At 42.0% G+C, this 27,799-nt stretch overlaps 1 protein-coding gene across 4 annotated transcripts in view; it reads right to left on the reverse strand.

Annotated features, from left to right (window-relative positions):
* Positions 1-27,799, reverse strand: part of NRXN3 (neurexin 3) — a 1,560,869-nt gene that overhangs the window by 880,991 nt on the left and 652,079 nt on the right. For all 4 annotated transcript variants that reach the window (XM_054971960.1, XM_054971959.1, XM_054971961.1 and 1 more), the window contains 3 exons: positions 23,494-23,875; positions 22,778-22,968; positions 20,859-21,032 (listed from right to left, as the gene is read on the reverse strand). In XM_054971960.1, the coding sequence (XP_054827935.1) occupies positions 20,859-21,032; positions 22,778-22,968; positions 23,494-23,875 (747 nt within the window). The remainder of the gene's footprint in view (positions 1-20,858; positions 21,033-22,777; positions 22,969-23,493; positions 23,876-27,799) is intronic.

Consider the following 27,799-nt stretch of genomic DNA (forward strand, 5'->3'; position numbering starts at 1 on the left):
GAATGAACAGAATCCCAGAGCCAGGCATCAGTAGAGGTGTCTTAGCAGGGGTGTGAGGGTTGGGGGGGCAGGGGGCTGCTACGTAGCAAGCAAAGGAGTAGCAGTTGCATCCTACAATGCTGGGAGACTGGTGGGAGAGACATCAGCAGGTTAGCAGTATCGTGGGATATTAACACATGGGGGGACACTCAGCTGTTGTGCAGTAAACCTCAGAAAATTCTGCATGCAACACTGTTGGTACCATCTGCTGAGCCTACATACACATACAGTGCCTTAGAATGGGTTGATAATGTGTGTGCATGTGCTGGGTGCTTCAGGTTTGTAGGAAGAATGGCTTTAGGCTTCTTTTTCTTTTGTTCATTTTCACAAGTAATACTCCATTGACTGGACTCTATGGGTGGGGACATTTTACACCTTGGCTGCTGCAACTGGATGTTAACTGCAGCATTCACCCTGGGGAGCTGCACCACTACCTAACTTCACTAACTGAACTTTGGGAACATTATACTAAATCAGGCTTCTCTCAGCTAGAACAACCTACCTCCAGCTTGATGTAAATAATTTACAATTATGTGTGATTTAAAAGAGAATTAAGCATACCCAAAGAGTAAGAGGACATAATTATGGATGTATAGAGAGTCACATTGCAGGACTTCTGGAAATCCTGTAGTATCGCCACATGGTACTCATTTAACGGATTGGATAGCTACAATAACTGACAGGATTAGCAGCAGAGTGAGCACTACTTAAAGAATCACAGTGCTGCCTTATAAATAAGGGTTTTTTAAGGTTAATGCTCTGGATTTGTCTCCTGTGGGTTGTAGTGCATTGACCTTGGCAAGTTCTGCAGTGGAAACATTGCTCTATTTGGCTTCCATTATTTCACTGTAATCTTGTTTTAGGGTCATCTCAGACATTACATGCCAACTAATGTGGTTTTGCCATTAGCCCAAACCGCACATCACAATAGGATCTGTGTGAGTGCAAAATCCTGGATGTCCTGAGATTGTCTAGAGGTCAGACTACATGTTGCACTAGAGTAATGGGACTGAAATTCTGGGAAAACTGGGATTCAATTTCCGGGATTAGCCGTATCTCAATTATTTGCTTTTAAGCACTCTGACTTATTGACTTGAATAATTTTCCAGTTAAAGGAAAACACCAATCCCTTAGTTAAAAAAAGCAGGAAGGTTGATCTAGGTCAGGGCTACAGTGAAAAGGAAAAAGGGAGTTAACGAGTTAATTCTCCCACCCAGCCCATCTTGTACCAATTAAAATGGATCCCCCATTTTAAGCTGTAAACCCTGGTAAGAGGGGGAGAGGAAGAAACAGGAGTAATATGGGGCTTAAAGCATCTGGGAGGGGTCATATTTGATCAGAGAAATGCTGTAGATTACCCCCTCTCTGGGCCTAACACCTCAGGACCAATCCGTGTTGAGGAAGTATGGCTCCTTTTTGCAGGCCAATTACACCTCTGGGCCCCAAGCCTGGATCCCAGTGTCCTTTGTGGTTTTGTCCTGTGTATATTTGACAGAAAGAAGCAGCTCATCCTGACAAGTACACCTGATTTATGCAAATACCTCCAATCACCATTATGTCTCATTCACATAAAACGTTTTAAAGCATACACTACAGTACACCTTAAGATGGTATCGTGGCTAGACAGGTAAATGAGAAATGGGGAGTCATCATGGGTTCAAAATGTCCACTCAACCAGCACAGTCACTGAGTGACCTTGGGTCAGTCATCTCCCATCAGCCTAATTTACTTGACAGGGTTGTCATCTGGATAAAATGAGAGAAGAGAGGAACCTGAGCCTCTTAGAGGAAGGTGAGATAAAAATGAAGTAATAACAGTCATTATAATAGGCAAAACAGTGGGGAACAAGGATTTAAGTGCCAGTGTGGTGTTGTTGTTAAAGTGTTAGGATTTGGGAGAACCAGGTTCAAATCTCTACTGAGCCATAGAGACTTGCTGAGTGACCTTCGGCCAGTGACATACTTTCAGCCTAACCTCCCTCACAGAGTTTCGAGGATAAAATGGAGAAGAGAATGATGTAACCCACCTTGAGTCCCAGCTGTGCAGAAAGTTGGGGTATAAATGAAGTAAATAAAAACAAGCAAACAAATAAATAAATTTAAAGCACTGGAGGGAAGCCCTGGAAAAAAAACACCATGGGAGCCTTGAAACAGCCCCCTACTTCCTTCAGGAAAGACAAATATGCTTTTTCTTAGAGTCTGTTTCTGTGGAAAGAGACCAGGTTTATGGATATTATGCTTGCTTCACCTCCTTGGCACCCGCCAAGGGATTTTGATGTGGTAACTAGGTGCTTCTTGCTGAGAGTTCATCTGCCACTGATGTCTCTGTTTTCTATTGTCATAATCCCCCTGTTTGTTACACTGGAATCTTGGCCACCACAACAGGGATGTCACAGGGAATTAGGATTACGGATGAGAAAGCATGAAAAGCCCACTGGCACTTTAGATATGAAACAAGGCTTGTTTTCATCCACATGGCCCTTAAGTGATAACAGCAGAGGGCAGAAACAAGAGAGACAAATGCATAATTTATGTGCACTGGGAAGGAGAGCTGGTTTTAAAGAACATCTTTCCCAAAGCTCTCCACAAGGTGTCAGAAGCTCTGTTTTTATTAATGTTCTTTCTGGTGCCAGTTAACAAGATCCAGCCCACTGAATAAAGCTTTAAAGTCTAGTTCAGCCACTATGCAAAGAACTTTATCCCTGCAATAGGCTTCACATGAGTTTGTTTAAACATTTTTATTCTGTGTAGCTTAAGATCCCCCAACTAATCTCTCTCTCTCTCTCTCTCTCTCTCTCTCTCTCTCTGTTTTCAAAAGAATTTTCTTTCAATGGGCACTGGCCCATTGAATTTTTAATAGCATGCAAAATAAAATACATGATTCTAATTTTATCAGCCTTTATTTATACATCACCATCTATCTGCCTAAGACATTTTTATCTCACCCTTCCACAAAGGTGCTCCCAGCAGCATGCCAAGTTCACAGAGTATAAAAAGATGGCAAGCCTAGTGGCAAGTCATTTTTATTCTAAAGATTGGAAACCCCAAATAAGAGTGACAAGAATGTGAGTTAACATTCTGAGAAAGAATTTAGATGCTCTGTAATATGGCATGAAGGAGGAGAGGAAATATGTAGGCCTCAGCCAAGGGAAGAGGATGGCTGTCTCTGCGCCATATTTGTGAACTTTCTAGAGGCACCTGGATAGCCAAAATGCTAAACAGTGCCAAGTCAAATTGGTTGGGGAACAAATCACACAAACATTTTCATCTGCATCAGTAAGAGCCCCCCTCCCCCACCAGCCATTTTTGGTGGTTTGCTGTGAAGAGAGGGGACAGGAAGCTTTGCCTTTCCTCTGAATAAGTTTTGCCCTCAACAATATTGTCACTTAACCAAATCTGATTTGCTACAAGGCATCATGAGGCCATCACATCATCCCTGATTGGTTAGGATTATACAGAACAACCTGTCCAGGATTTGAGTCCAGTGGCATCATCGAGTCCAACAGGGAAAATGTAGCTCTCCCTCAAACTCAGTGACATCAGCATGTACCAGAATCCAATGGCATCATTATGTCAACACATCCTATAGTGAGCCTGGATTGACTGGAACCACTCCAAGAGGAGAAACAATGACAACAAACAGCTTTGAAAGCATATGGATTCTTAAATGAAATGTTGCTGCCCCAAATCCGAATGGACAAATATTCACTGAAGCACTAATGCTAACTCAATAGACCTTTTTGGTCTGATCTAAGTGTCCGTATTTTTATGTCAAACTTCTTGTTCTCTGTTGCTCTCTAACATCTAAAGTTGCTCTGTAACATCTGACATCTCACAACAGGAGGAGGGCTGCGATTGTGTTTCACTGCTGGAGGGAGAGGCAAAGTTTCTACTTCAGACCTCAGAAAGAAGGTTGGAGAACAAAAAGCACAGATCCCCTGCACACGTCATCCTGTCACTAACATGTTATGTAAGGTCAGAAGTCAAAGCCAGTAGGATTTTTGATTTGGCTTCCCAAGCGCAACTCTAACATCATCCACTGGATGACGCTCTCATATTCCCCATTCTGTATGGCAACATACATCACCCAAAGGTTTGTAAGGAAGGCCCCTTCTAGCATGCTAACTTCTCTTGAGCATCCAAATCAAGGTGCCTTTAGGGGCTTTAAAAAAAACCCAAGATACTCTAATAACATTCACACTTAGCAAGTCCAGTCCTATGCAGAATTAGGTGAGCTCAAACCCTCTGAAATTAAAGGCCTAGATGAGCTTAACTCTGTGCTAGGTCAGCCTGCACAGCCGCAATACGATGCACTTACATAGAAACATTAGAAACATCAGAAACAAAATAACTTATTTCTAAGTAAATATGGATTGAATTGGGCTATCAGGAGATTATTTATCATGAACAAGAAGAAAATCAGATTTCCTTTTAGAGCATGGATACCAAAACTTTTGAGCTTTTTTGAATTCTTAAAAAAGTCAGTGGTGCCACCATAAAATGGCTGCCATGGGGACCTTACCAGCCACAAAATGTTGGGAGGTTCCAGCCCGAGCATCCTCCTACTATGGAGGCAGCTGTTTTTGAATGATTGCTTCTGCAGACACAAAGGAGATGCCTCCCGGGAACTTCTGAAACATACACTAAGGATACAGAGGTAAACGAGGACTGGCTCTGTGCTTTGGGGAACAGATGTTCTTGAGAAGAGATGGTTTTGGGATGAAGGGAGAGGGTGCTAAAATATAGCAACAGGTGCCATGGCATGCGCCAGGAGCTCACTGGGGATCGTTAGTGGATGGATAAGATCTTTTAAAATGGTCAGTTGGTAGATCAAGTTCAGAGATGTGGTTTCCACATATTACACCATGTGATACATACCCCCTTGACTCTTTTTTTTCTCAAGATCTTGTAACAGAATGAGTCAAGAGGGAACCTCACCCAACACAAAATGAACCGCATAAAAGGGAATATGTCTTGACTGTATTGTGGGGGAAAGCAAACAAAGGCAAGTTAAGTGTTTGAGATTAAGGAGACGTGTACAACATTCACCAGAGGTGGAAACAAAGAGAGGGGAAGATAAAGATAAATGACTGAAAGTGCAGAGTCTTAGAAAGGTATGGTGGCAAGTCCTTCTCCACCAGACCTCCCTGTTGTCCATGTCATAGCAGCATAGAAAAATGCCTCCTCGGAGACTGAGGAATTATAATGTTTCCACTTGTTACTAGGATATCCAAACCTATACAGCAAAGATTGGTTTCCTGAAATGAAAGGCCCCATTTGACACTCAACATCTGCAGTATCTTCCTACTCAATACAAATGAGATGAAAGTCTCAAAAAGCATTTTAAAGAAGCACTTTTTTTCCAGGCATTAACTTTTCAACCTTCTGTAAGACAGGGACCTAATCTTGACAATGGCCATTTTCACATGGCTAAAACCTCCAGGAAATCGCACAAAACTCGCGGCACGACGGTGTCTTCATAGCATGATTTTCCATTTAATGGTGCAATTTCTGACTTCATCATGCCATTAAACGGGAAATTGAGCTATGAAGATGCCGTCATGCCACGAGTTTTGCGCAATTTCCCGGAGGCATTAACAACCATGTGAAAACAACCAATATGTAGTTTGTTAGATTTTTTAAATATTTAAAACCAGGCCTATGTCTAACTGACCAAAGCAAGTAGAGGCTTGGAGAGCTGCTTCCTGTTACTTTACCCAGCAGTGGGTGAATACTTTTCTGTTTTGTCTGGCATACCCTCACATACCCTTCTTCTTGATTATTTTTAATTGCTGTTATATATATATATACACACATACTGTTTTTAAAAGTTATTTTAATCTTGTTTAATTTTTTGGCACCTGGGTGGAAAGGTGGCATACAAATGTTTTATACAAATAAATATTTTGCACGCAGAAGATACTTTTATGTAGGAAGTAGTGTGTGGATCTTTACAAAGGACCACCATAAACATGTATATCACTATATGTACACAGGGAGCACCCATGCAGGGAGCCCATGCTGGTTTCTCACCATGTTGTATGGACATTGAAGCACTATGCCTTGACACTGATGGTCATCTTACATTAGCAGTAGTCATTATTACAGTAGTAGGGAAATTAAGGCAATTCTTGAACCTTCTCTGTATCCCAATCAGATATGTAGACATAGCTTGAAGATCAAAGGAGACCCCACGCCCAGCCCTATCTCCCAGGCGTCATCTTCTTTATTACAGTTTGCTTCAAATTTGATTTTATATCATTCTCTGTGCTTTATCCTTTCAGACACTGTGCCTCTTCTGTACCTTTACATTTCAGTCTCTCATTTTCTTGTTGCGCATATTCTTTTGTATTACATTCTTTTGAATTTATTTGTGCAGAACCATGTCAGTCAAATGTTATATTACAAATCAACATTCATAGAGTAATTGGACTAGTTGAACACAGACATCGAACCTAATCTAATCTCAGATATGCTTGTTGGTTCTTGTTGGTTTCAGGACGTGCATTGAAATAGACAGATATATCAAATTCAGCTGGATCACTCTGCTGCAGAAAAACCAACGGATAGCCCAGGCATACGTTTTGTAGACCAGAACCACCTCATCAGATAAATGTGTGTGTGTGAGAGAGAGAGAGACAGAGAGACAGAGAAATGGATACAAGAGAAGGGTGGAACAGCAGCATAAGGAGTGGTTGTGACTTTATATTAAGACATCCATCTCTTGTGTGTATTGTGGTTCCTTCTAGCCTTACTTTATAATATCATCTCTGTGTGTGTGCGTGTGCGCGTGCGTGTGCACATGTGCACACATATAATTTACCAATTTTTGGTAACAGTTCACTGGACCATCTGGAGGGAAGGCAGAAAGCTGCCACACATACACCTATAATGCCTGAATCCAGTTCAGCTGAGAATCCACTCCTTATGGATAATTTGTGCTTAATCTAATTTATATTGATTATCTGTATTCCTAGGAGAAGTTTTAGCAGACAATTTTAGATGGGAAATGGGATAAAAATGAGGAAAAAACATGAGCTCTGTTCAGAACAGCTCATGCCCCAACAAATATTTTTAAGGTGCAACAAGATGAGGGCTCAGTTCATCTTGTGCAAAACCATGCTTTAATTCACATAACTATAGTTAGTGTGATCATCTGAATGCAGGCCTCTATGGTAAGTCGGCCCCTTCCCACCCGAAAGCGCAGCAGCTAGGGTGGGGGCCGCTTTTGCCACCACGGATGAAGGGAAGGCTGTATCCCTTCATCCCGGCATATGGGTTCTTGAGGAGGGCGGAGCTACAGGCATACAAGCCTGCTCCGCACCTCCCCCCCTTTTGCAGTAGGCGCTGGTTGCTTGGCCCACCCAGTGGGCAGGCTTATCCGGTCACTGTTTGTCAGGGCCAGGTAGGAATTTTTTCTCTTTTCCCAATTGGCATGAAAGGGGAGAAGGGTTTTTTGCCTACCTTGCACAGTGGGATTTCTGTTGTGTAATTGGTTGGTGGAGCTGTACATAGTTCGGCTACTTGCAAGTTAGAAAGGCAAAATGAGCGGGCCGGTGACCCCCTTGGCACATCCTCATTGGTGAGGAATTGGAGTCTGTCCAGAGCGGCTGGTGGGCTGTACGGTAGCCAGTGGCGAGGGCAGACTGCCGCATGGCTCCCCTGTACAAGTAAGGCCCTCCGGCTGTGTGGCAAGGTGCTGCAGACTTGGAGGGGGAACCATTTGCCTGGCCGCCATGTACAGCCATTCATCGGATGGCTCACCCCTGGGGCAGTGGGGGCTCGCCCAGACAGGTTAAGGCGGAGGTCCAAACTGACCCCAGCGCTTGACCTGTACCGCTAGTTAGCTAGATCTTTTGCCATAGTGACAAGTTATGTTGTAATCAATAAAGTGGCCCAATTTTAATCCCAAACTTTGTGTTGTTGACATAATGAGCCAAGAAGCATGTGTGCATCTTGCTGTTTAGGTCTGTCTGTCATAACTGATGTAATAGATCTATTTGACAGGTCCTTGGATGATGCAAGAGCAAAGAAACAGCTTAGTCACCTCACCTGATGTGCTGGGATTGGACACTGGGGGGTGCTATAGATGTATATAAGCCAGCTGTGTCTGGTGTAAATGTGGAGCTTGTTCCAGTAAGTGCATGGCGGAGCACTTTGACACTGAGAACAAAGTCTTGTAAATTAAGTCACTGTAAAATAAACTGAACATACACTTTTGCTACAAGTGTGTGGAAGCCTTATTTATAGCTCAGCTACAGTTCAAACCACGCTGTGCCAACATGTGTCTGCCTTTCATTTCAACTGGGGGGCAATTATGGTTAGTTACTCTGGGTATTTCAAACCAGGGGTTTGAAGTAATCTGAAATGGCTGGAGCCTGAAGTACTTGATGGACCACGTCTACCTGTGTTGCCCAGCCCAGTAATAATCTTGTTCTAAAGCTAGACTCTCTTATTTATTTTTTTGATATATGCCCCCTCAGTGCTCCCCAATGGGGATCTAAAAAGAATCAAACTGATTAATCCAGTGTTTGTGTTAGGGACAATTTTCTTTTCGCCTTATAGCTAGTCTGCTATTGTAAGTTTAATTTTCCTTTGGTTCTATTGAAAGGCATGCTGGATAACTCTTGTCTGCCTCCCTCCTTTGTTCTTCTTTTCATCTACATGTAACGGCCTTGCAGAATTAGTAGTTTTAGCTGCAGATACTGGGAGATGACGATGTTGCAGAGCACCATAATTTACACCAGGAGATGGCCTCAAGAGCATCTAAATGTTGTGTTTTTGTTCCCCAGTACTCCTTGCACCGTCTCATGAATGTACCCCTCTTGGCATGCAAACAGATAACAAGAGATGCCACTGGGTGTCAAGTATAACACTTGCCAGACTATACCACCTGTCAATCTACTAAAAGTTTTCTGAATCGATGTTTTTGCATTGTTGGAAAAGTAATTTGATATTCTATTTAACTTATCTCATGACTTGTTTGTAAGAGGATATATAAGATAGTGGGCATCCCCTGTGTGGCATGCATGGTCAGAGATATGTGCTGTGCGTCTTTATTTGGCCAATATTTCTGCCTTGGTCAATGGGGTGGTGAATCCAGTATCAAAGTCTCCCTAGACTGGGACACTGGTGAGTTCCCCTCACAGTTGCCAATGCAAACCAAGTCTGTTGAACCAACTCTGGATTTCACAACTTAATCCTAGTTAAAATAAACCAAGGCTTTGCATTATGCTCAAACTAAGGGCCAAGCTACAAGTGACAAATGACACTTGAACAGCAAGTAGATTGAGTGGAGTGCAAGTGAACAGGGAGAAATACACTTGCCGTTCAAGTGTCATTCGTCACTTGTAGCTTCGCCCTAAGTCTCTGTGATGTTTTTGCCGCACAAATTTGGGATCTTCACATATGCCAGAATTACTGAAAATGCATTGCCTTTTCCAATCCACAAAAACATTCAGTAGAGTAAATATGCAATGTATTAGGGTTGTTGAGGGATGGGGGTGGAATTTCTTTTTCCGAAAATGTCCTTTTTAGATATAGCTATTCCTCTTATTCTCTTTTCCTCTTTCAAAAGAGGAATTCTCTTTGATTTCTCGTTAATTTATCTTTGAGGTTTTTTTAACCATGTGATAGCGTAGATTTCCTCACCTGTGGATTTCTGCCTGTTGTTGTGCCACTCTAATAATATGATACAAAGAGTAAGAAGCAGTTTGATGCAGCAAGGATATTCAGACAAATCCTGGCTTATGTTTAATTTTCTTTAATGGGGCACTTTGTTATCATTTTTTCAACTCTGCTTGTAACATATAAATAAATAAATGCATACATTACTTCTTAGAGATCTAAATCAAATTTTCCACTTTCTGAAAGAGGGACTGATTAAAAACTAACTCAAATTTCTAAAAAAGAGAAATAGAAATGGATTGCTAGATTTCAGGGAGAAATTTGGCAAACAGGAATTAAAGAATTCCACTTAACAACTTTACAATGTATGAAGCACTATATGACAAATAAGAGCCTTAACTATAACCTTGGGTGAGTCTGAGAAGCTCCTCTTTCCTTATGTTTCCCATTCTTAGATTTTCTGAAATCCATTCAACTTCTGCTGCAGAGTGTATGTGCGTACTCTCATTTTTGAAGCAGCAACCTTTGACCTCACATACCTCACTTATTCTCCCTTTCCTCTGATTTCTGTTAATAGAATCTATCCTGTCTAGCACCCCCTTCTTGTCTAAACCTGTTCTGCAACTTTTACTGTCAATGACTGGCCCTCCTTATCCAGCAAGCATCAATGACACGATGTGGCAGCCCTAGATTCCACTTTACAGAGCTAGACACAAACTTTTAACAGTGTCAATGGTTGTTACATCTACTGTATCAAAAAGCACAGAAAGAAAAAAAGTTTCATTACTTCCCAACAATAGAACAACTTTACACTTCCAAGGTTATCGTGTAAAAACAAATCCAGGAAAAAAATGATGAAGATGAAAAAGAGAAAATGTAAATTACTTTCTGTGCAATAAATTTATTTTAAAAAATATGATGTTCAGAAGTCCTTCCCAAATATGGTGCATCTATTTTCTTTCTTCTCTGTTCATTTTTTCCAAAATCTGCAAAAGCTTTGAAATAACCTTTCTATTTCCTATCATCGCTGGGAGGTATGGGGCTTATAAGTAAGCCTCCAGTGGACCAGATTGTAAATATTTAAGCCTCCTCCAGGCCTGAGGTCTACCTGTATTTTAGCAAATCAGATATTCAGTGCCACTTTTTCATGTTAACACCCCCTTTTCAGGAAATCAAGCTGTGCAGTTATGGATAATCTCAGGATGGTATACAGTCAAACCTCTCAAATGATCCAAACCAGACATGCATTTTTTTCCTCCCCAAACTCCTCACCCCCCCCCTCCACTCTCCAACTAAGCAGGTTATAAAAGGTTCCCATTTGGCTTAGAGATGTGACTGCATCCAAAAATAAAAAAAATTAAAAATGCACCAATGGTTACATTAAAAGGCATCTTTCAGTCCAAACTGGCAAGGGAAACAAAAACCTTCTCTACCTTGCAGGTCAGCTTTGGTCAACTCAACTTTGTTAGCAAAAGAACGGAAAAAGCGAAACAATAAACCAGAGGTTAGTAAAATGGCAGATAAAACCAGGGTACCATCACTAAAAACAAACAAACAAAAAGTGACAAGTATAACCAACAGTGCCCATCTGCACGCATAATAGATGTGGGAAGGGTGACACCACCAGAGACACAGTAGACAAAACAGGAAACTGACAGCCATCATGGCCTCTGTCCATTACAACATGAACAACATAAAATCAGTACACTAGACAACATAGCACAGACTATTGGGTAGGGAAGAGACAGGTAGACACACATGTGCACAGACAAAACACTGGCGGCGCATGATTCACCAATTTTTGTAAGTGACATTGCAAACCATGGTTTTTATCTCCCCACTGAGATGCTTTCCTATACCCTGAGAATGTCTAAACTCAATTAAAAAGAAATGTGTATGACCACTTTTAAAAATATTTGGAGACATCTCCATTTCCTTTGCCATACACAGATCCAGGATAGAGAAACAGGGTTGCACTTACCTGTAACTGTTGTTCATCAAGTGCCTTCTGTGCAGGGACATGTTTGGCCTGTGCAGTCCCAATGGGGGACTACATAGAAGGCACAAAGATGAACATACAGTTAGACTTTTTCCTCAGAGCACATCCCCTCAAGACTTTTAAAAACTGTAGTGGATATTGTGACAGACAATCCTATGGAAATTTCAGGTGTTTTCTCCAGTGTTAGATATATGATAAAAAGATCAGCGATGGCAGAAGACAGCCTTCTGCTCACATGGCCCATCAGGTTCTGGATAAGAATCTCTGCTTCTAACTCCAAATGTAATGGTGCCCCATCTTATTTCATGTGTTTTAGTGGCCACAGACAATGGGATACCCACATCGCATGCTTTTCACTATCAAGAATGCTTGGAGGTTTTGAAATGTTTAAATAATGTTCAGAGTGGGCTGCATGGATCTTTACCACAGTGAGAACTTTGAGCTCTGTGGGTCCTACACAGGGATGCTGCACATTTCTCTGAACCTTGTTCGACACTGACAATGAGACTATGAGCTGATTCGGGATATCTTCAGATTGCATCAAGCAACTCGAAGAGCTGCCCAAAAAGTTTGCAGCTGCCTGTTGATGAGAAGCTGGCTCACAGCTGATGAGGGAATCAGCTGGGAGTTGGAGTATTATCCACCTCACCCCTCAGCAAAATAGCTACATGAGGTCGCAAAAGGGAGCTCTTCCTTCTCATTCAAGCTGCGCAGGGACTAGGGTTGCCAGCTCTGGGTTGGAAAATGCCCTAAGATTTGGGGGTGGAGCCTGTGAGGTGAGGTTCGCCAGGTTATAATGCCATGAAGTCCACCCTCTGAGGGAAAGGATCTCCATTGTCTAGAGATCAGTTTTAATTCTGGGAGATTTCCAGGCCTCACCTGGAGGTTGGCAGCCCTAGCATGGACAGAAGCAATTACTTTAATCTCTGTCTTCCAAGCTGGGTGGGGATAGATGTAATGCTTTTAATTTCTGCATTGTATAAGAACTTCTTTCTATCCTTTTCTCTACAGCCCAAACTGACAGCTTGGGGTGAGGGGAAGAGATACCAGCTGGGCTTTTGATCAACCTCCCTAAATTTGTTGCGTCTAGTTGAGTCTGGAAGGCAGCAAATTTTGCAGGATGAGAGATCAGAAGAACCTGACTTCTAGCTGATCAGCTGAGAGTTGGCTCCTGTTTCCTCCCCCTTGAAAACATTTCTGGGTACAGAGCAAAATTTCCCCAGAAGATTAAAGCCCACTCCAGCCCTACCCAGCAGCTGAGAGTCAGCTTCTGTTGGCTGCAAGTAGCATTTTCCTGTGAATAGACATGAACAGGTTGTAAACACCTGAAGAACCTGTTGATTAAGTGGTTTCTTGGTAACCAGTGGGCAATGGGGAGTGAGTTGAACTTGCAAGTGTTCCAGCATCTCTAGTCTCACATAGATCTATGAGTTGATAATAACAACAACAACATTTGATTTATATACTGCCCTTCAGGACAACTTAATGCCCACTCAGAGCAGTTTACAAAGTATGTTATTATCCCCACAACAAACACCCAGTGAGAAGGGTGGGGCTGAGAGAGCTCCAGAGAGCTGTGACTGACCCAAGGTCACCCAGCTGGCTTCAAGCAAAGGAGTGGGGAATCAAACCCAGTTCTCCAGATTAAAGTCCTGCTGCTCTTAACTGCTACACCAAACTAGCTCTCAAATGTTCAAAGGTTACTTGAATTATGAATAATCAGAAGAATAAGATATTCACACATCTGGAAGCAATGCAATCAAAGCAACTTGTTAATGGCTTGGATCCAATGAAGGGGTTGGAAGGGGCTTAACTTTCTCACCCCTACCCTACTGCGGTCCAAAAAAACCCTCTATACTGCTTCTTGTGGGCAGAAGTATTTCATGGTACGTTCTGGGCTTCAGTGAGAGGGAGACGGTGAGAAATACTCTATAGAGAGCAATCCTTCCCACCCTGCTCACCGAAATACTCTATTGGATCCAAGTCACTGAGCTCTCACTATCTCCTGGCCACATCAAAATCTTAGGTCAAATTTATGTTAACATTTTTGCTATAAGGTTAAGAAATCTCTGTCGTTTTTGTGTAGTTATTTACCAAATTGTTAAGGGAAGAAATTACACAGTTCTCCTCTCCATTTCAGCACATGGTCTTTCTTACCTTGTGGTGAGATCTCCCTGTAAAATGATGATGTAACTAAACTTTTATTGCAATGCACCAGAAGGGGTAATATTGGCCAAATCCACACTTACCCAGCACAGTGCTAAGCAGGCGGAGTGAGAGCGTCTTTCTGGCGCGATTTATGACGTCATCGCACCATGATGCCGCTTTCGTGGCGCGATGACATCATAAAACATGCCAGAAAGATGCTCTCACTCCGCCTGCTTAGTGCTGTGCCGGGTAAGTGTGGATTAGGCCAATTGTTACCAAGACCGAAATACTTAGGCTAGTGCTTTGCTAGGAGAAGGAGCATAGGGAAAAAAACCTCTCCAATATCCAGCACTGAGACAAAATCTCTACTATTTTTGTGGAGATATTTTTTTAATGAATCAGTCTTTGGTGTTAGCATCACATTTAGTTCTGCAGCATGGGGGGGGGGAAGGGTAGGAGGGAAGAAGAAAATAGCCTATGATCTTTCTTTAGAATAGCAATGAAATGCTTTCATAACCCTCATCAGGGCAAGAAATCTGATAAACTCTCATCTGTCTACTCTGATTGATCATCATGGGTAAGAAATCCACTCACTTTTGCAGCTCACAGTTTTTAGAGAACACCCGTTTCAGTGGTTAATGGTGTAACTGCAAAAGTTGATTTCTGCTGCACCTCCTACCACCTGTAATTTTTATTACTCCCCAGATGAGAACTGGTAACAGATAAATGTGTAGTGTGGTTTACTATACTAAAGTTTTAAATCTTGAACATTTGTTTTGATTTGGCTTTACAAGCCATCATCTGAAAAACTATGGAGAACATTGTCTTTTCAGGCAATGATAATCCTCTGTTATTCCTCCATATTCAAAGGGAGCAGACCTCTGTGTACCAATGCTAGGAGTCAGGACCAAGGGAAGACTTCTACGCTCTGTTTGTTGGCCCTCCTCTATGTGGGGCAGGATACTGGACTGGATAGACCACTGGTCTGATCCAGAAGGGATCTTCCATCCTTACATTTCTGTGTCCTCACCTCTATCACTTTAGCAACCCTATTAAACGTAGCAATAACATTTTCAAAGGCTGCTTGAAAATGAGGAACAGCTTAACTTTTCTCTCTTTTGTAAGTCTGCTTGATCTTGAAGATCATATCATTAGTGCAGATGGGAAAGCCTTCTCTCCGGGCCAAGCCATTAGACCTGTTCTAGAATGGTGACAGTCACTGCAATCCTAAACAGACTTAGACCATTCTAAATCTATTGACTCCAATGAACGTAAAAGGGTATAACTGTGTTTCAGATGGTTCTGTTAACGTCTGCATTCTCAGAAAGCTTACCTGTATTTTACATTTAGAGTGGATCAACTGTAAATCAATCTGGATGCCAATTTAGCTGATAAGTGTGGTACAAATACAATTAAATTAAACAATAATAAAGACCAGCACATCCCATTAAATGCTTCAGACCAGGGGAGAAACTTTGCAACACTTTTCTGAACCATATAATTTTACATCTTAATGAACTGAAATTAATGTTGGAACCCATACTGCAGTAATTACTATATTGCGATGTTTGGGGAAAAGAAGGCAATGCTCTGAAGATTGAAAGGAAAACTGGATTTGCATCTGGTGCCTAGTAAACTCTTGAGCTGGAGTACAGTCTGGTAGCACCTTAAAGACTAACAAGAGTATAAGCTTTTGGGAGTCAAAGCTCCCTTCTTCAGATACAGGCTACTAGACTCAAATTCTGCTGTTCAACCACAGACCAACATGGCTACCTACCTGAAAATTGTTGGAGTACAGTGTTAAATAATGGAGAATGATCATAATGGGGGTGCCAGGAAATAGCTAACATGTGATTGATGAAATAAGAATGTCACAAACAAATGCACACATGCACACACACACATACATGCATGCACACACACTCATTGAGCAGATATCTTAGTTTAATACTGTTTTCCATACAGAATGTAATGCTGTTTCCCATGCAATTTCCAGTAAACCCCTTAACAGGGTAAGTAAAGTTTAGCTATAGATTTATATTCCCCAAAGAGTACTATAGGTTAAAAAACAGTTATCATGAGCAAAATTGGTCTGCCAATCCAACAGAGAAAGATTGTGCCAAAGGTTGATGGCTTATTCTGGAAAGAACGCTGCCATCTTCCACACTCCTTCTGGATTCCTCTCTCTCATGCCAGTGAAAGGATTGATTGTGGATAATCATTACAGGATGTTGATTTCTTCCCAAGAAATATTCTTCCTAGTTCAACGGAGAAAGGTTGTGCTGGTCTTTTGTTTTTAATTTTGAATAGAAGGCTTCTAGAATTTTTCATGATTTCCTCACCCTTCAAGGTTCTTTTTTCTGCCAATGATAGGAGCAATTCCAAGAAACTGTGCATGATCAATACAGGATACTGATTTATCACAAAAGTGCAACCAAAGGTCATAGAAAATTAAACATAAGATGTCCTGATGGAAGCCAGGAGCCCATTTCCAAGCACACTTTGATCCTTTTTTCCTGTTCTCATACTATTGCCAAAGTGGTTATTTGTAGAATTTGTTTTTTTCATTTCTTTACCAAGAGGCAAAATGGAAATAGAGAGGTTAAGGCAGGACATAAGAGTTGCCCATTGTGAATTCTTAGCATAGTTACAGAGCACGAAACAGGAGTCTCAGCTTTTAGATTATTGATCTTAACTAGCTCAGTTGATTCACCTTCCTCCCCTTGTTTTCGAATAAGTTTAATGTTTCCAATGGCCCAAAATGATAGCCTTCTGGCTCTGAAGTCAGGCAGCCTCCTTTGCTATAGCTGTTCCAACCAACACTGTATTTTCTGTGTTGTTTCTTCTGCAGTTGAAAGTTCTCAGGTTTATATAACTAATGCCTAGAACATATGATTTGATACAGCCCTTTCTGCCATAAATGCCACTCAAGATGATTATGTCATCCTCTAGCTGAATACCTGAGGGTTGTGTGATAACCACCAGCTAAGGCCTGGATTCCTCACAGCTGGATGCAACAAAGCTCTTGGCTTTTGCTAAAATACCTTTGCAGGAATATATGAGCTGCCTGCAAAAGCTCTGATTAAACCTTTCACTGGATAAGAAAGAAGCTGCCAATGTTGCCTGTGTCAACCATTGCAAAGGAGCATAGAAAATGATGATGTCAAATCCAGAGAACCGTCCATAATACTTATACCTGGATTAACAGAGCTGGATATCATGTGAACCATGAGTGCAAGAGACCTTCAAGAGATCTTCCTGTACAAAATGCTATGTGTCATGGGTGGGCTGTGCTGGGGTAGGAAGAGAAAGCAAGCGAGGTGGAGGAATCAGGAAAGATTCTCTTCTGTCTCACAAAGTGAGAGTTTTCTTTGTCAACTTTCTCTACTGGTGGAAGAGGAAGGTGGTGATTTACTCAACCTCTCCACCCCACTGTGGTTCTCTGTGCCACATGACTTTTTGTCAGCGAGGGTCCCAGCCGCTGGCATCAACTTTTCAAGGGTCACAGAGAGCTGCTAGGAGAAGGTGGGGAAAAATTGACTCCATGAACTCCTTGTGTTCATGGTTTATAGGAGCCAATCTGCAGACTTTCCTCTGGAGCTTCATATCCAGATTTGGCTGCCTGCAAAGTTTCCTTGAGGATGTTTCCCCCTTCTTACGATCATTGTGAATGATGGACCAGTTTCCATCATTGCTTCATTCTTCCTGCTGCTGCCACTCTCACTTGCTGCTCCAGCCTGATATCAGCTGTCCTCACTAACTGGCTAGGTCTCCCCAGGATGTAGGCAAAGGTATTTCCCAAGGCTTGCTGCCTGAGAGCCTTTATTCAGAAGCACCGCAGATTTATTCTAGGGCCTTATACACGCAAAACAGATGTTCCACCTCTCAGTATGGACCTGGGTGCTTTGAGCTCAGTTTGCCTTTTAAAATATGGTTCGTGTTAATTAAGAAGGCAATTCTGCAATCAATACCATGCCCTGAAATCCTCCTGGTGCTGGAGTGCTAAATAATCATTCTTCCATAAAATTACATTTATTTTGGAATATTAAAAGCTCATTCTGAACAGTCATGTAAGTGCCCACATAAGGCATCCGCTACTCAAACACAGCTGCTACTGGGTTACATAACATTGCAGAGCAATAGCACATAAAAAGAACTGTACACCAAAAAAACCCCTCAATGTATCATTCAAATTTTAAAAGGAGGGAATAGTTGTTGTTTTTTCCTTAACAGGGCCTTCCTTCACTGATCCAATTACGAAGTTCTGTTCCAATAGGGGAAGGGTGTGTATATGAAATCAGACCTGATAAAATGCAGGTTATCCTTCTGAAGTTGTAGGTACTATCTGTAGGTATTTGAGGGGTGGGGCCTGGAAAGGGTAGTGTTTGGGGGATGGGAGGGATCTCAGCGGAGTATAATTCCTATGGTTGCCAGTCCCCCACCCCCAGGGGGGATCCCGCTTCCACCATCCAACCCCCCAACCCTGCTTACTTAGCCGGGGTGTGTGTGTGTGTGTGTGTGGAACCTAATAATGCCATAGAGTCTACCGTCCAAAGCAGCCATTTTCTCCAAGGGAACTGATTTCTGCAGTCTGGAGACCAATTGTAATTTTGGAAGGCCCCACTTGGAAATTGGCAAACCTGCCTGGTTCCAATGATAGGTAGGCATCGTTTCTAGAAAGGAGATACTGAATTGGATCCAACTTAAAATTTCTGCTTCCACTAGAGTTCTTGCACAAGTGGAAACACGAGAAAAAGAATGTAGTCTTGTGCCACTTGTGGTAAGTCAAATTTATCGTATCCCTGTTTGCATTTCCACTTGCACAAGGTCTGTGCCACCGATTTCTGGGCACTATAATATATGGAAAAGAAAGCACTAGGGGTTGCCCAAGATCTTGCACTAGCAGAACTGTGCTGAACCTGTTTATGTTTATCTTTCTGCCTGCACTCTGCTGGACCCAAGCCCTTGTGTTCCATTTAAATGATACGGAAAATATTCCCCAAGTGCAAAAAATTCTTTTTGCTCCTGTCTCTAAAAACAAGTTTCTAAATACAAGGAGGGAGATTGCTTTAATCTCTCTCTCTAGAACATATTTTCCCTACCTTTCCTTTAAAGAGCTTTCCCCCTTCCTCCTTTTACCCTCACAAAAATCCTGTGAGGTAGGTTAGGCTGAGATGGTGTGACTGGTCACCCAGTATGCTTCATAGCAGCACGGGGTACTTAGCAGCATCCTACTGATCTTGCTTGTTACTTAGTGATGTCCTACCTATCTTCTTACTTGCTTCAAGGGTCAAGATCTTTTGCAAGAAACTCATCAACCAGACCTTCCTTTCTGTATTATTTCTCCACCCCAAATCAAAACACAGCACAAGAAGAGATTATCTGCTGTTTATTCCAGAGTCATAAATGTGAGAGGCTGATGGGGAGTACAGGCCAGAAATCAAGAGAGGCTCACAGACCCCCAGGAACGTCAGTATGAGGTTACTCTGAATGTACGGCAACAATGAAATAATGGCCAGGTATAGACAACTTAGAATTTGGCACTGCATCCCGTATGAAGGGCAACTGGGAGATGTATATCAACTTGTGGAGAACACTGTGGATATTTTCACATGGTTATTGGCTACAGTTACCCTCCTGAATGATACCTGTGGATAATTTCATGCCACTGATGGCTATTTGGTACATAAAAAAGCAAAAGAAACAGTATTTATAGGCAAATTTGGCTTGGATGGGTTTTTTTGTTTGTTTTAATAGTAGAGAAAAAGGCACAATATGGGAAAAAAGAGAAGTACTGTCCTAGTTTTACTTTGTGTTCTGCCTTCCTTCCTGGCATCCCCTCTTGGTGTAATTCAGAATGCAGAAGGATTTCCAATGGCCACAACATTTGAAATGGTTCCAAAAACGTAACTTAAGGTAGAAACTTGTCTTGGAGAAGGGTGACGTATTAAGAGTTTCCCAAAAGCTGGAGCAGAGCTGAGCCATAAAGGATGACTGAATCCTAGCAGACATTTAATAGGAGCTGGCATGATGGAAACTCAAATGCACTGGCTGATACATATGCCTGTTTGAGGATCTCCAATTCAGTGTGGTGATAAAGAATTTAGATCACTTGAGTATTGCCTAAATCATTATCCATCTTCTATCGAGAACAGAGATTTTGCAGCCTCTCCCCAAACTCCCAAGGATACTGAAGTGCAAATGGAAATTTGCATTTAACTGAAAGTGATGAAAACTTTGGTTATGGAAATTCCTGAGCTTCAGGTTGTCCAAATGACCAGGACAACTGATTATTTTCGGTGCAAAATAATAATTGTCATTTTGTCCACATGTGCCCTGATCCTTAGCATACTTCCATCAGCAGTTGTTCATTCAGACCTCCAATTCATGTGTGTGAGTGGAGGGGGGAAGAGTGAACTACAAACTATATAATCACATAAAGCTGCCTTATAATGAGTCGGACCATCACTTATCAAGGTCAGGGCATTATCTACTCTGACTTGCAGTAGTTTTTCAGCATCTCAGTTACAGGAATTTCTCATCACATATTCTCTGATCCTTTTCATTGGAGGTTTCGGGAACTGAACCTGGGACCTTCTTCATGCCAAGTAGATGCTCTGCCCCTGAGCCATGGCCCAACTTCTATCAGACCAAAGCTTGCTACCTCTGCTCAAACTCAAATGTAAAATTAAACACATAAAAAGGTAAGCAGAATCGCAAGCAATTGCGTAAGTAAAATAAAAGTGATGAAAAACCAACATTAGTGTATGCTGTTGCTAAATCCAACATCCTTCATGGATGAAGGATGGGTGGAGAGACAATGTACCAAACAAGAACAATTTGACAACTTTGACATTCACCTTTCATTCCTTTCGCAAGTTCCAGTGATTAAAATCATGAATATGGCATGTGGGTGGCCATAAAGATTGTCAGAAGGAGAAGAAACCAAAAGGAGAATCGATGGAGGATATGTGTGGTGATGCAATGAACAGTGAGGAGGCAGGGAGGGTGGTGTGAGTGGGAATCGCATGTTAGGTAGGCTGTACCTTCACATCCACGCTCGATCTGCCCACTGCGGTGTAGAGCATCATTAATTAAATCTGGCAGACGGCCATTCAAGTCTACTGACGCAAGGCAGCCCTGAAAGCCATCGCGGGAGGCCACCAACTTTGGAAGGTTGCTGTACATTCCTTGAGAGAGGCCAGCAATGTAAAGATCACCTGGCAGAAAACACACAAAATACAAAAGGGAAAGCAAAGGAAGTCAAACAGCGGTGATTTTTAGCAGTGCATTGGGTCTAATACTCTGTAAGATCCTTCTCTTTAACAAGAAGACAGATTACCCCAGTATTCAGTGATATAAACAGCAGGTGGCTGTAGAAATTGAATAAAAGACTTCTGTTGCTCAATGTTCAAGCAAAGAAAATATAAAATGAAAATCCAAGCTGGCAACACTCCAGATAAAAATCATACACTTTTATGTATACTGGTTACAACTTTTCCTTTCCTTTCCTTTCTTTTCCTTTCCTTTCCTTTCTTTTCCTTTCCTTTCCTTTTGCTGGACCTGTGTCATGAAGTTGCAACTGGATGACCATAATAATTGATGCAGGTTACTGAACATGACCTAAAAGAGTCTGAGCCAATGAGAGAGCTCTATATATCCATTCATCTGTCACTGCCTTACCAATTCCGCAAGGATCTCAGAGTGGTATCCATGGATCTCATCACCTGTAAGTTCTAATATTCTTATAGTCACTCACTTTAAAAGACTAGCAGTACCATCATAGACAGAATTACTCTGTGCTTAATCCACTGAAGACAAAGGGTTTAGGAGGGTGTAACTCTGATTAGGATTGCACTGTAAGATCCCAACAATTATGCCAGAGATCCATGACTGCATCTTCTCATTTGTGCATGGGGTTTTTTGACCCTGAAAAGATTAAAACCAGCTCCTGGAGCCTGCAGCGCCTCCTGATACAGGAAAAAAAGGCAGGTAAAGACAGGACGCCCCCCCTCCCACCCTCATGGACCTAACTGTGACATGGGAGGAATAATTTTGATTAAGAGAAAAATATGGAGCTAAAGAGTTAACGTTCTCCCTTAAACAGTGCTACAAACCCAATCCAAACCATGAGCATTTTAGAATCAAAACACACTTTGGTAGATTTCCAGTGTAATGAGCCATTTGGCCCCTAATGCCCAGATTGCACAAACAACTTATCATGTGTTAACACTGTTGCTGGATGTACAATTTCAGACATGAGTGAATACGCTCTATACTTAAAAATCAAAATCCCCTGAAAACTGCATGACAGGGACAGAAGATTTCTTGCTTAGCCTTCCTCTTGATATGTTGGTGTTCTATGTTTAGGTTTTTCATCCTGTAGGTGAGCATTTTGTCATAAAATCCATCCCTACTTTGTATTGGTACAATCCCCAGAACAAGTTTTACCATAAAAGGAGTTGATAGTGTAGACCAGGCCTAACTTGGTTCCCGGGTGCATATTCATCAGTCAGCAACTTCAGTAGGAAATGATAACTTGTATGGGCAAATCTGCCTTCATAGTCTGATCTGCACAAACAGAACTTTAAAAACACCCACTGCCAACCCAAGTAAAATATTGCTCACTGGACAAATATAGAGTTTCTTTGCACTATCCGAGCCCATTAGTCTATTTACTACAGTACAATCTAGTCCAATTGGCAGTGAATCTCCCAGATTTCACATGGACTTGCTTTATAGTATCTTTTTGCATCAATTTGAAGAGGATTGTAACTGGGACTTTCTCATGGAAACCAAGTGCTCTGTCACTAAGTTATGCCCCTTCCCTTTGCCTATTAGCTAAGAGACTTCAGGTCAATTCATTTACGTGAAATTAAGTGGAGATATGAAAACGCATGTCAAGTGAATGAATAAGCATGTGTGAAAAAGCTCTCGATGGAGCACTGGGCATCCAGTTACTTACCCTTAAGATCAAGATTTTTGGCACCATTGATAACCTGAGTCACAACCCTGGTGTCCACTTTTAAGCTGTGGGTATTGCTGTTGTCTCGGGTGATGACTACGTTATGCCACTGGTTGTCATTCAAAGACCGATCACTATTACCCTTAATGACATTAGGTCCATTCCCAAGGTCAAACACATAATGTATGTACCTGAAACAACACAAGTAACTGCTCAGAATAAATGCATAAAAATGAATAAGACACAGAAGTTACCAATTGTGACCAATATGCTATTCAAATTTTAACTACGAAAATTTCAAGTTATCCTAATGAGTTATTTGATTTGAGTCCAGTAGCACCAAGAATTTCAGAGTACATGTTTTCAAGAACCAAAGCTTCCTTTGTCATATACCTGATGAAGGGAACTTTGACTCTCAAAAGCTTATACCCTTAAAAATCTTGTTGGTCTTTAAAGGTGTTAGTGGACTTGAACTTGGCCCTTCCATTGTAGACCAACACAGCAACGCACCTGCAAATAAAGTAAGTGGCTTGATCAATGATAGGCCAACAAAATTATGTCTCTTTGTTATTGACCCAATTACTTTTCCGTATTGGTTGGTAAGATGAAAAGAAAAATTAAAATTCACTTGACTTCATAAATAAATCAGCTCCCAGAACCTCATCAAGATGTCACTTTTCCAGGTAGCTCCCAGAAGAAAACCTGGTATCACTTACCCTTTGACCAATTCAACTGCAATGAAATCATTTCCATCCCCACTGTTGAAAAGGATGAAGCCATCTGCAGAGGTCGTCTTGAACTGGAAAAACAGGTGCATGGAGGTGTAGGCTTGCAAAGTTGCTAAACTCAAATAGCTGCTCTTGGTCTTAAAGGTAACAGGATCAGCAATGATATTACGAAGCCCAAAGCGGGCTTTCAGTTCACAGTAGTCAATGTCACCATTCTTGCACAGGTCAATGTAGAGAAGGCCATTGAACATGAGGCTCTGGAGGTGACCAATGAAGCTGGATGGAATGACCGAGATGTAACGCTTCTCTGTCATTATCCCAGTCTCAATGTTGTGGAACTCCAAGCGGGTATGGTCACCAACCATTGTACCTGCGAATCAGGACAAAGTAAAGCTGAAAAAGCAATGGGATTGGTAATAAGATCTACCTTCAGTGTCTTTTGGTTTATATTCTTGTAGCTTGGAGCTTCTGGTGAATTGTTTATCACAGACATTAAAAGCACTAAACATTGTGTTTCTGTGTATATACACACAAAGCTGTACATGTCCTGCTCTATACAATGCAAGAGGCAAACCACTGCAGTATGTTAGCAATATTCTGGTGCCAGCGTGGAAGAATAACGGAACAAAGACGTGTACATGCAAGTGCAACCACTGAACATTTTCCTCTACACTCTTGATTTCTTTTTGTTAGAAAAGATATGGATGCCAAAAATGAACTAGTGTGTAGCTAATTCAAAAGTCATGTCTGCACAGCACAAAAACATTCATGTTTTTAACAGCCGTGTAAACCCAAGCTGACCATATCAAACAAAATATATAACATTTCCTATCAAAGTAGTCATTCGTATGTGCCACAACATCAGTCTGTAAAGGAGAAGAGTCACTTGATAGACAATCACCTTCCATCCCCTGCATAATCAGATGCATCCACTTGCTTTATGTTCATAACCTTTCATAAAGTTGTATGTTGGTTAAAGTATACGTCTCTTTTAGTTTAACTTAGTATTGTATGCCAGGAAAGGTATCTTGTTTTCAAATGGCAGCAAAATTAATTTTATTTTTCCTACACTCTCCGGGGATTATTTTTTTCAACATGGAGGAAAGACCACCAGGGAAATATAGAATGGGTTGCCTATCCCTCACAGATCAAACAGGGTGAGAGAGAATTCCCCCACTCCAGGGCCTGCTATGTTATGTAAACCAAAGGGGAGTGAATGGAGAAACTTTAACTGCTGTTTCCTTCTGATCAGCACTCCATGTCTCATCTGGCATCACTCACTGCATCTACCAGTACCAGAGTCACCATTTGAGTAAACACACCTATCAAGCGTGTATATTAAAATACACCATCTGAGGTATTCTCTAGTGCTAAATTGTATGCTCTTAACAAAACTTCATCAAATTCCTAAATTTGCATCAGCAAATCTTAACGCAGGCTTTGCAGCTATGTTCCTTATCCGAGGTTATGTTGTATAATGCTACCAGACAGTTAGTAACAACACCCTCCAGTTCCTTGTGATATGTAAATGTATTTCTGTAGGGGAAGATAAACAGCAGTGGCCTCCGGAAGGCCCTGTATATTTTGGCAAGAATACACTTCTCCATGGCATAAATCAATCAAATCTGGGGAAAGGACATTTTGCTCATCATAACCTTGGACGGACTTACTGACTTCTTAAAATTGCCCTTACAACTAAATGGACAGTTGCAGGCCAAGAGAATGCTTTTTCCACTAACATACAAGTAAGATATAACTCATTTTAACAACTGGCTTCAAAAGACTTAGGAAGTTGTAAATCTTATAGGATTGGTCTATAAGGATGTTTGAAAATATAAACTTCCCAAGAGCTCCTAAACATGCCAGATGGGCTTTTTCTCCACGATAGCAGGATGTTTCTCATTCCCCCCAGTGCACCTGGCGTAAGCACAGCTAGGGACATGGTACTGGACAGGTAAAGACTGTACTAGAACAGAATTTCTTTTGGGAAGACATTCATCCTTTTCAGACTTTGGTGCTCCAGCTGTGTATAATGTGAATGCATGCTCCTGTTATGAATGGTTGCCATTTTGTGTGATTAGCGATGAACCTATTTTCCATGTCCAAACAGGTTTGGTGCACGGGAATCCATTCCCTTTCAAATCTGCATGCTATTCACAAGTACCAAAGAAGTACATTCGTGCAAAATGGGGACTACATGTCACCACACAGAGTTTCAGTAGAAAGGCTATGTTCTTTCTCAAGATCTGAACAAGGTCTCCAGGTCAAACTGGGTAACAGCCCTCAGATTTATTTATTTGCTACATTTTGTTATTGCGGTAGCGTGTGGTTTGGCTTCCTTGCACGAATCCTCTTGCTTACCAGTGTATCTGTTTTCCGCTTGTGGCTCTGGGTGGATCTGTGTGACTCTTATGTGGGGGAGAGCTGCCCGGGACTGGGGCTGGAGGCTATTTGATTATGAGATAGCGTTGCTAACCTCCAGGTGAGGCCTGGAGATGACCCAGAATTACAACAGGTTTCCAGGTAACAGAGATCAGTTCCCCTGGAGAAAATGGCTGCTTTTGAGGATGGACTCTGTGCCATTATAATCTCCTGAGGTTTTTCTCCTCCCCAAACCCCACCATCTCCACGCTCTAACACCACCACCCCTAAGTCTCCAGGAATTTCCCAACCCAGAGTTGGCACCCTATTATGTGAAAATAATAATAATAATAATAATAACATTTGATTTATATACTGCCCTTCAGGACAAGTTAACACCCACTCAGAGTGGTTTGCAAAGTATGTTATTATTATCCCCACAACAATCACCCTGTGAGGTGGGGCTGAGAGAGCTCCGGAGAGCTGTGACAAGAGATGGGCATGAACAGCCATATGAACTTTAAAAAGCCACGAACAGCCCAATCAGCTGTTCGCGAACAAGCTGTTCATGAGGCCCCATTCTAAACAAACAGGTGGTCATTGCAAGCCTCGTTTGTTGCTGTTCATTGCTGTTCGTCAAGCCAGACAGTCTGGCATCTGCAATCAATTCCCTTGGCAACCAGAGGCAGGGATTGCTTGAACTCTGTCTGAACTCCTGCTGTTGCCCTGGAAACCCCAATCTAAGCCCAATTTAGCTTGACATGCAGGTCTTCCTTTCAAGTGTGGGCCTCCAAATTTGTTACAAGGAAGCAAAGAGCAGGGGGGAGGGGGCTCCCAGCTCTGGTTTTGCAGACAGTGGGGGAGAGACAGTTGCTGTTGGCATTTTGAGAGAGAGACAGGGAGAGTGCATTGGAGCTTGAATTTTCTTTGTGTGTGGTAGGAGAGGGATCTACCTCTTCAAGTCCCAGGGCTGCTGTCAGGCTCTGGGCCAAGCTATTATTTATTACTGTTACCTTTCTTGCTGCCTACTCAGGTAATGTTTCTGGGAGTGGTGCATTAGGGATCTACCCCTTCAGGTTCCAGGGCTGCTGCCAGGCTCTGGGGCCAAGCTATTATTTATTATTGGTACATTTCCTGCTGCTTGCTCAGGTAGGGTTTCTGGGAGTGGTGTGGTAGGGATCTTGATGGCTGGAGGAGGGCCTCCTGCCCCCCCCCCAAACAACGAACAATGAACATGTTCATGAACAGCTCATGTCCGTTAATGTTTGTTGTTCATTGTTTGTGGATGGCAACAAAAATGAACAGCATATTCGTTGTTTTTTTCTGTTTGTGCCCATGTCTAGCTGTGACTGACCCACAGTCACCCAGCTGGCTTCAAGTGGAGGAGTGGAGAATCACCTGGCTCTCCAGATTAGAGTCCCGTCGCTCTTAACCACTACACCAAACATAAAGGATATTCTACAGCTTGCAAACATTTGTCTACTGTGCAAGCACAAAGATATGGTGGTTATGGACTGCATGATCATACATGACTTTGGGAAATCAGTGCGGGAAGGGAACTTTACACACATTTCCCTTAAAAACAAATATAAATGAGAGCTGGTCTAAGGTAGTTCCTAATACTGGATTGGGGCTAGGGAGATCATATGAACTCATGAAGCTGCCTTATTCTGAATCAGACCATTGGTCTATAAAGAACGGTATTGTCTACTCTGACTGCAAAGAGCTCTCCAGGATCTCAGGTCCGGGTCTTTCACATCAACCACTACCTCATCTTTTTATCTGGAGATGTTGGAGGTACTGGACCAGGGACCATCTTCACAAAAAGCAGATGCACGACCACTGAGCTGTGGTCCCTCTCCTGGACATCCCTGGTTCGGATTCCTCAGTGATCACAGGGCAATCATTTATCTTTATCTTCTTATACCCCACC

The sequence above is a fragment of the Eublepharis macularius genome, chromosome 2, assembly GCF_028583425.1.
Source record: "Eublepharis macularius isolate TG4126 chromosome 2, MPM_Emac_v1.0, whole genome shotgun sequence".
In the NCBI taxonomy this organism is placed as follows: Eukaryota; Metazoa; Chordata; class Lepidosauria; order Squamata; family Eublepharidae; genus Eublepharis; species Eublepharis macularius.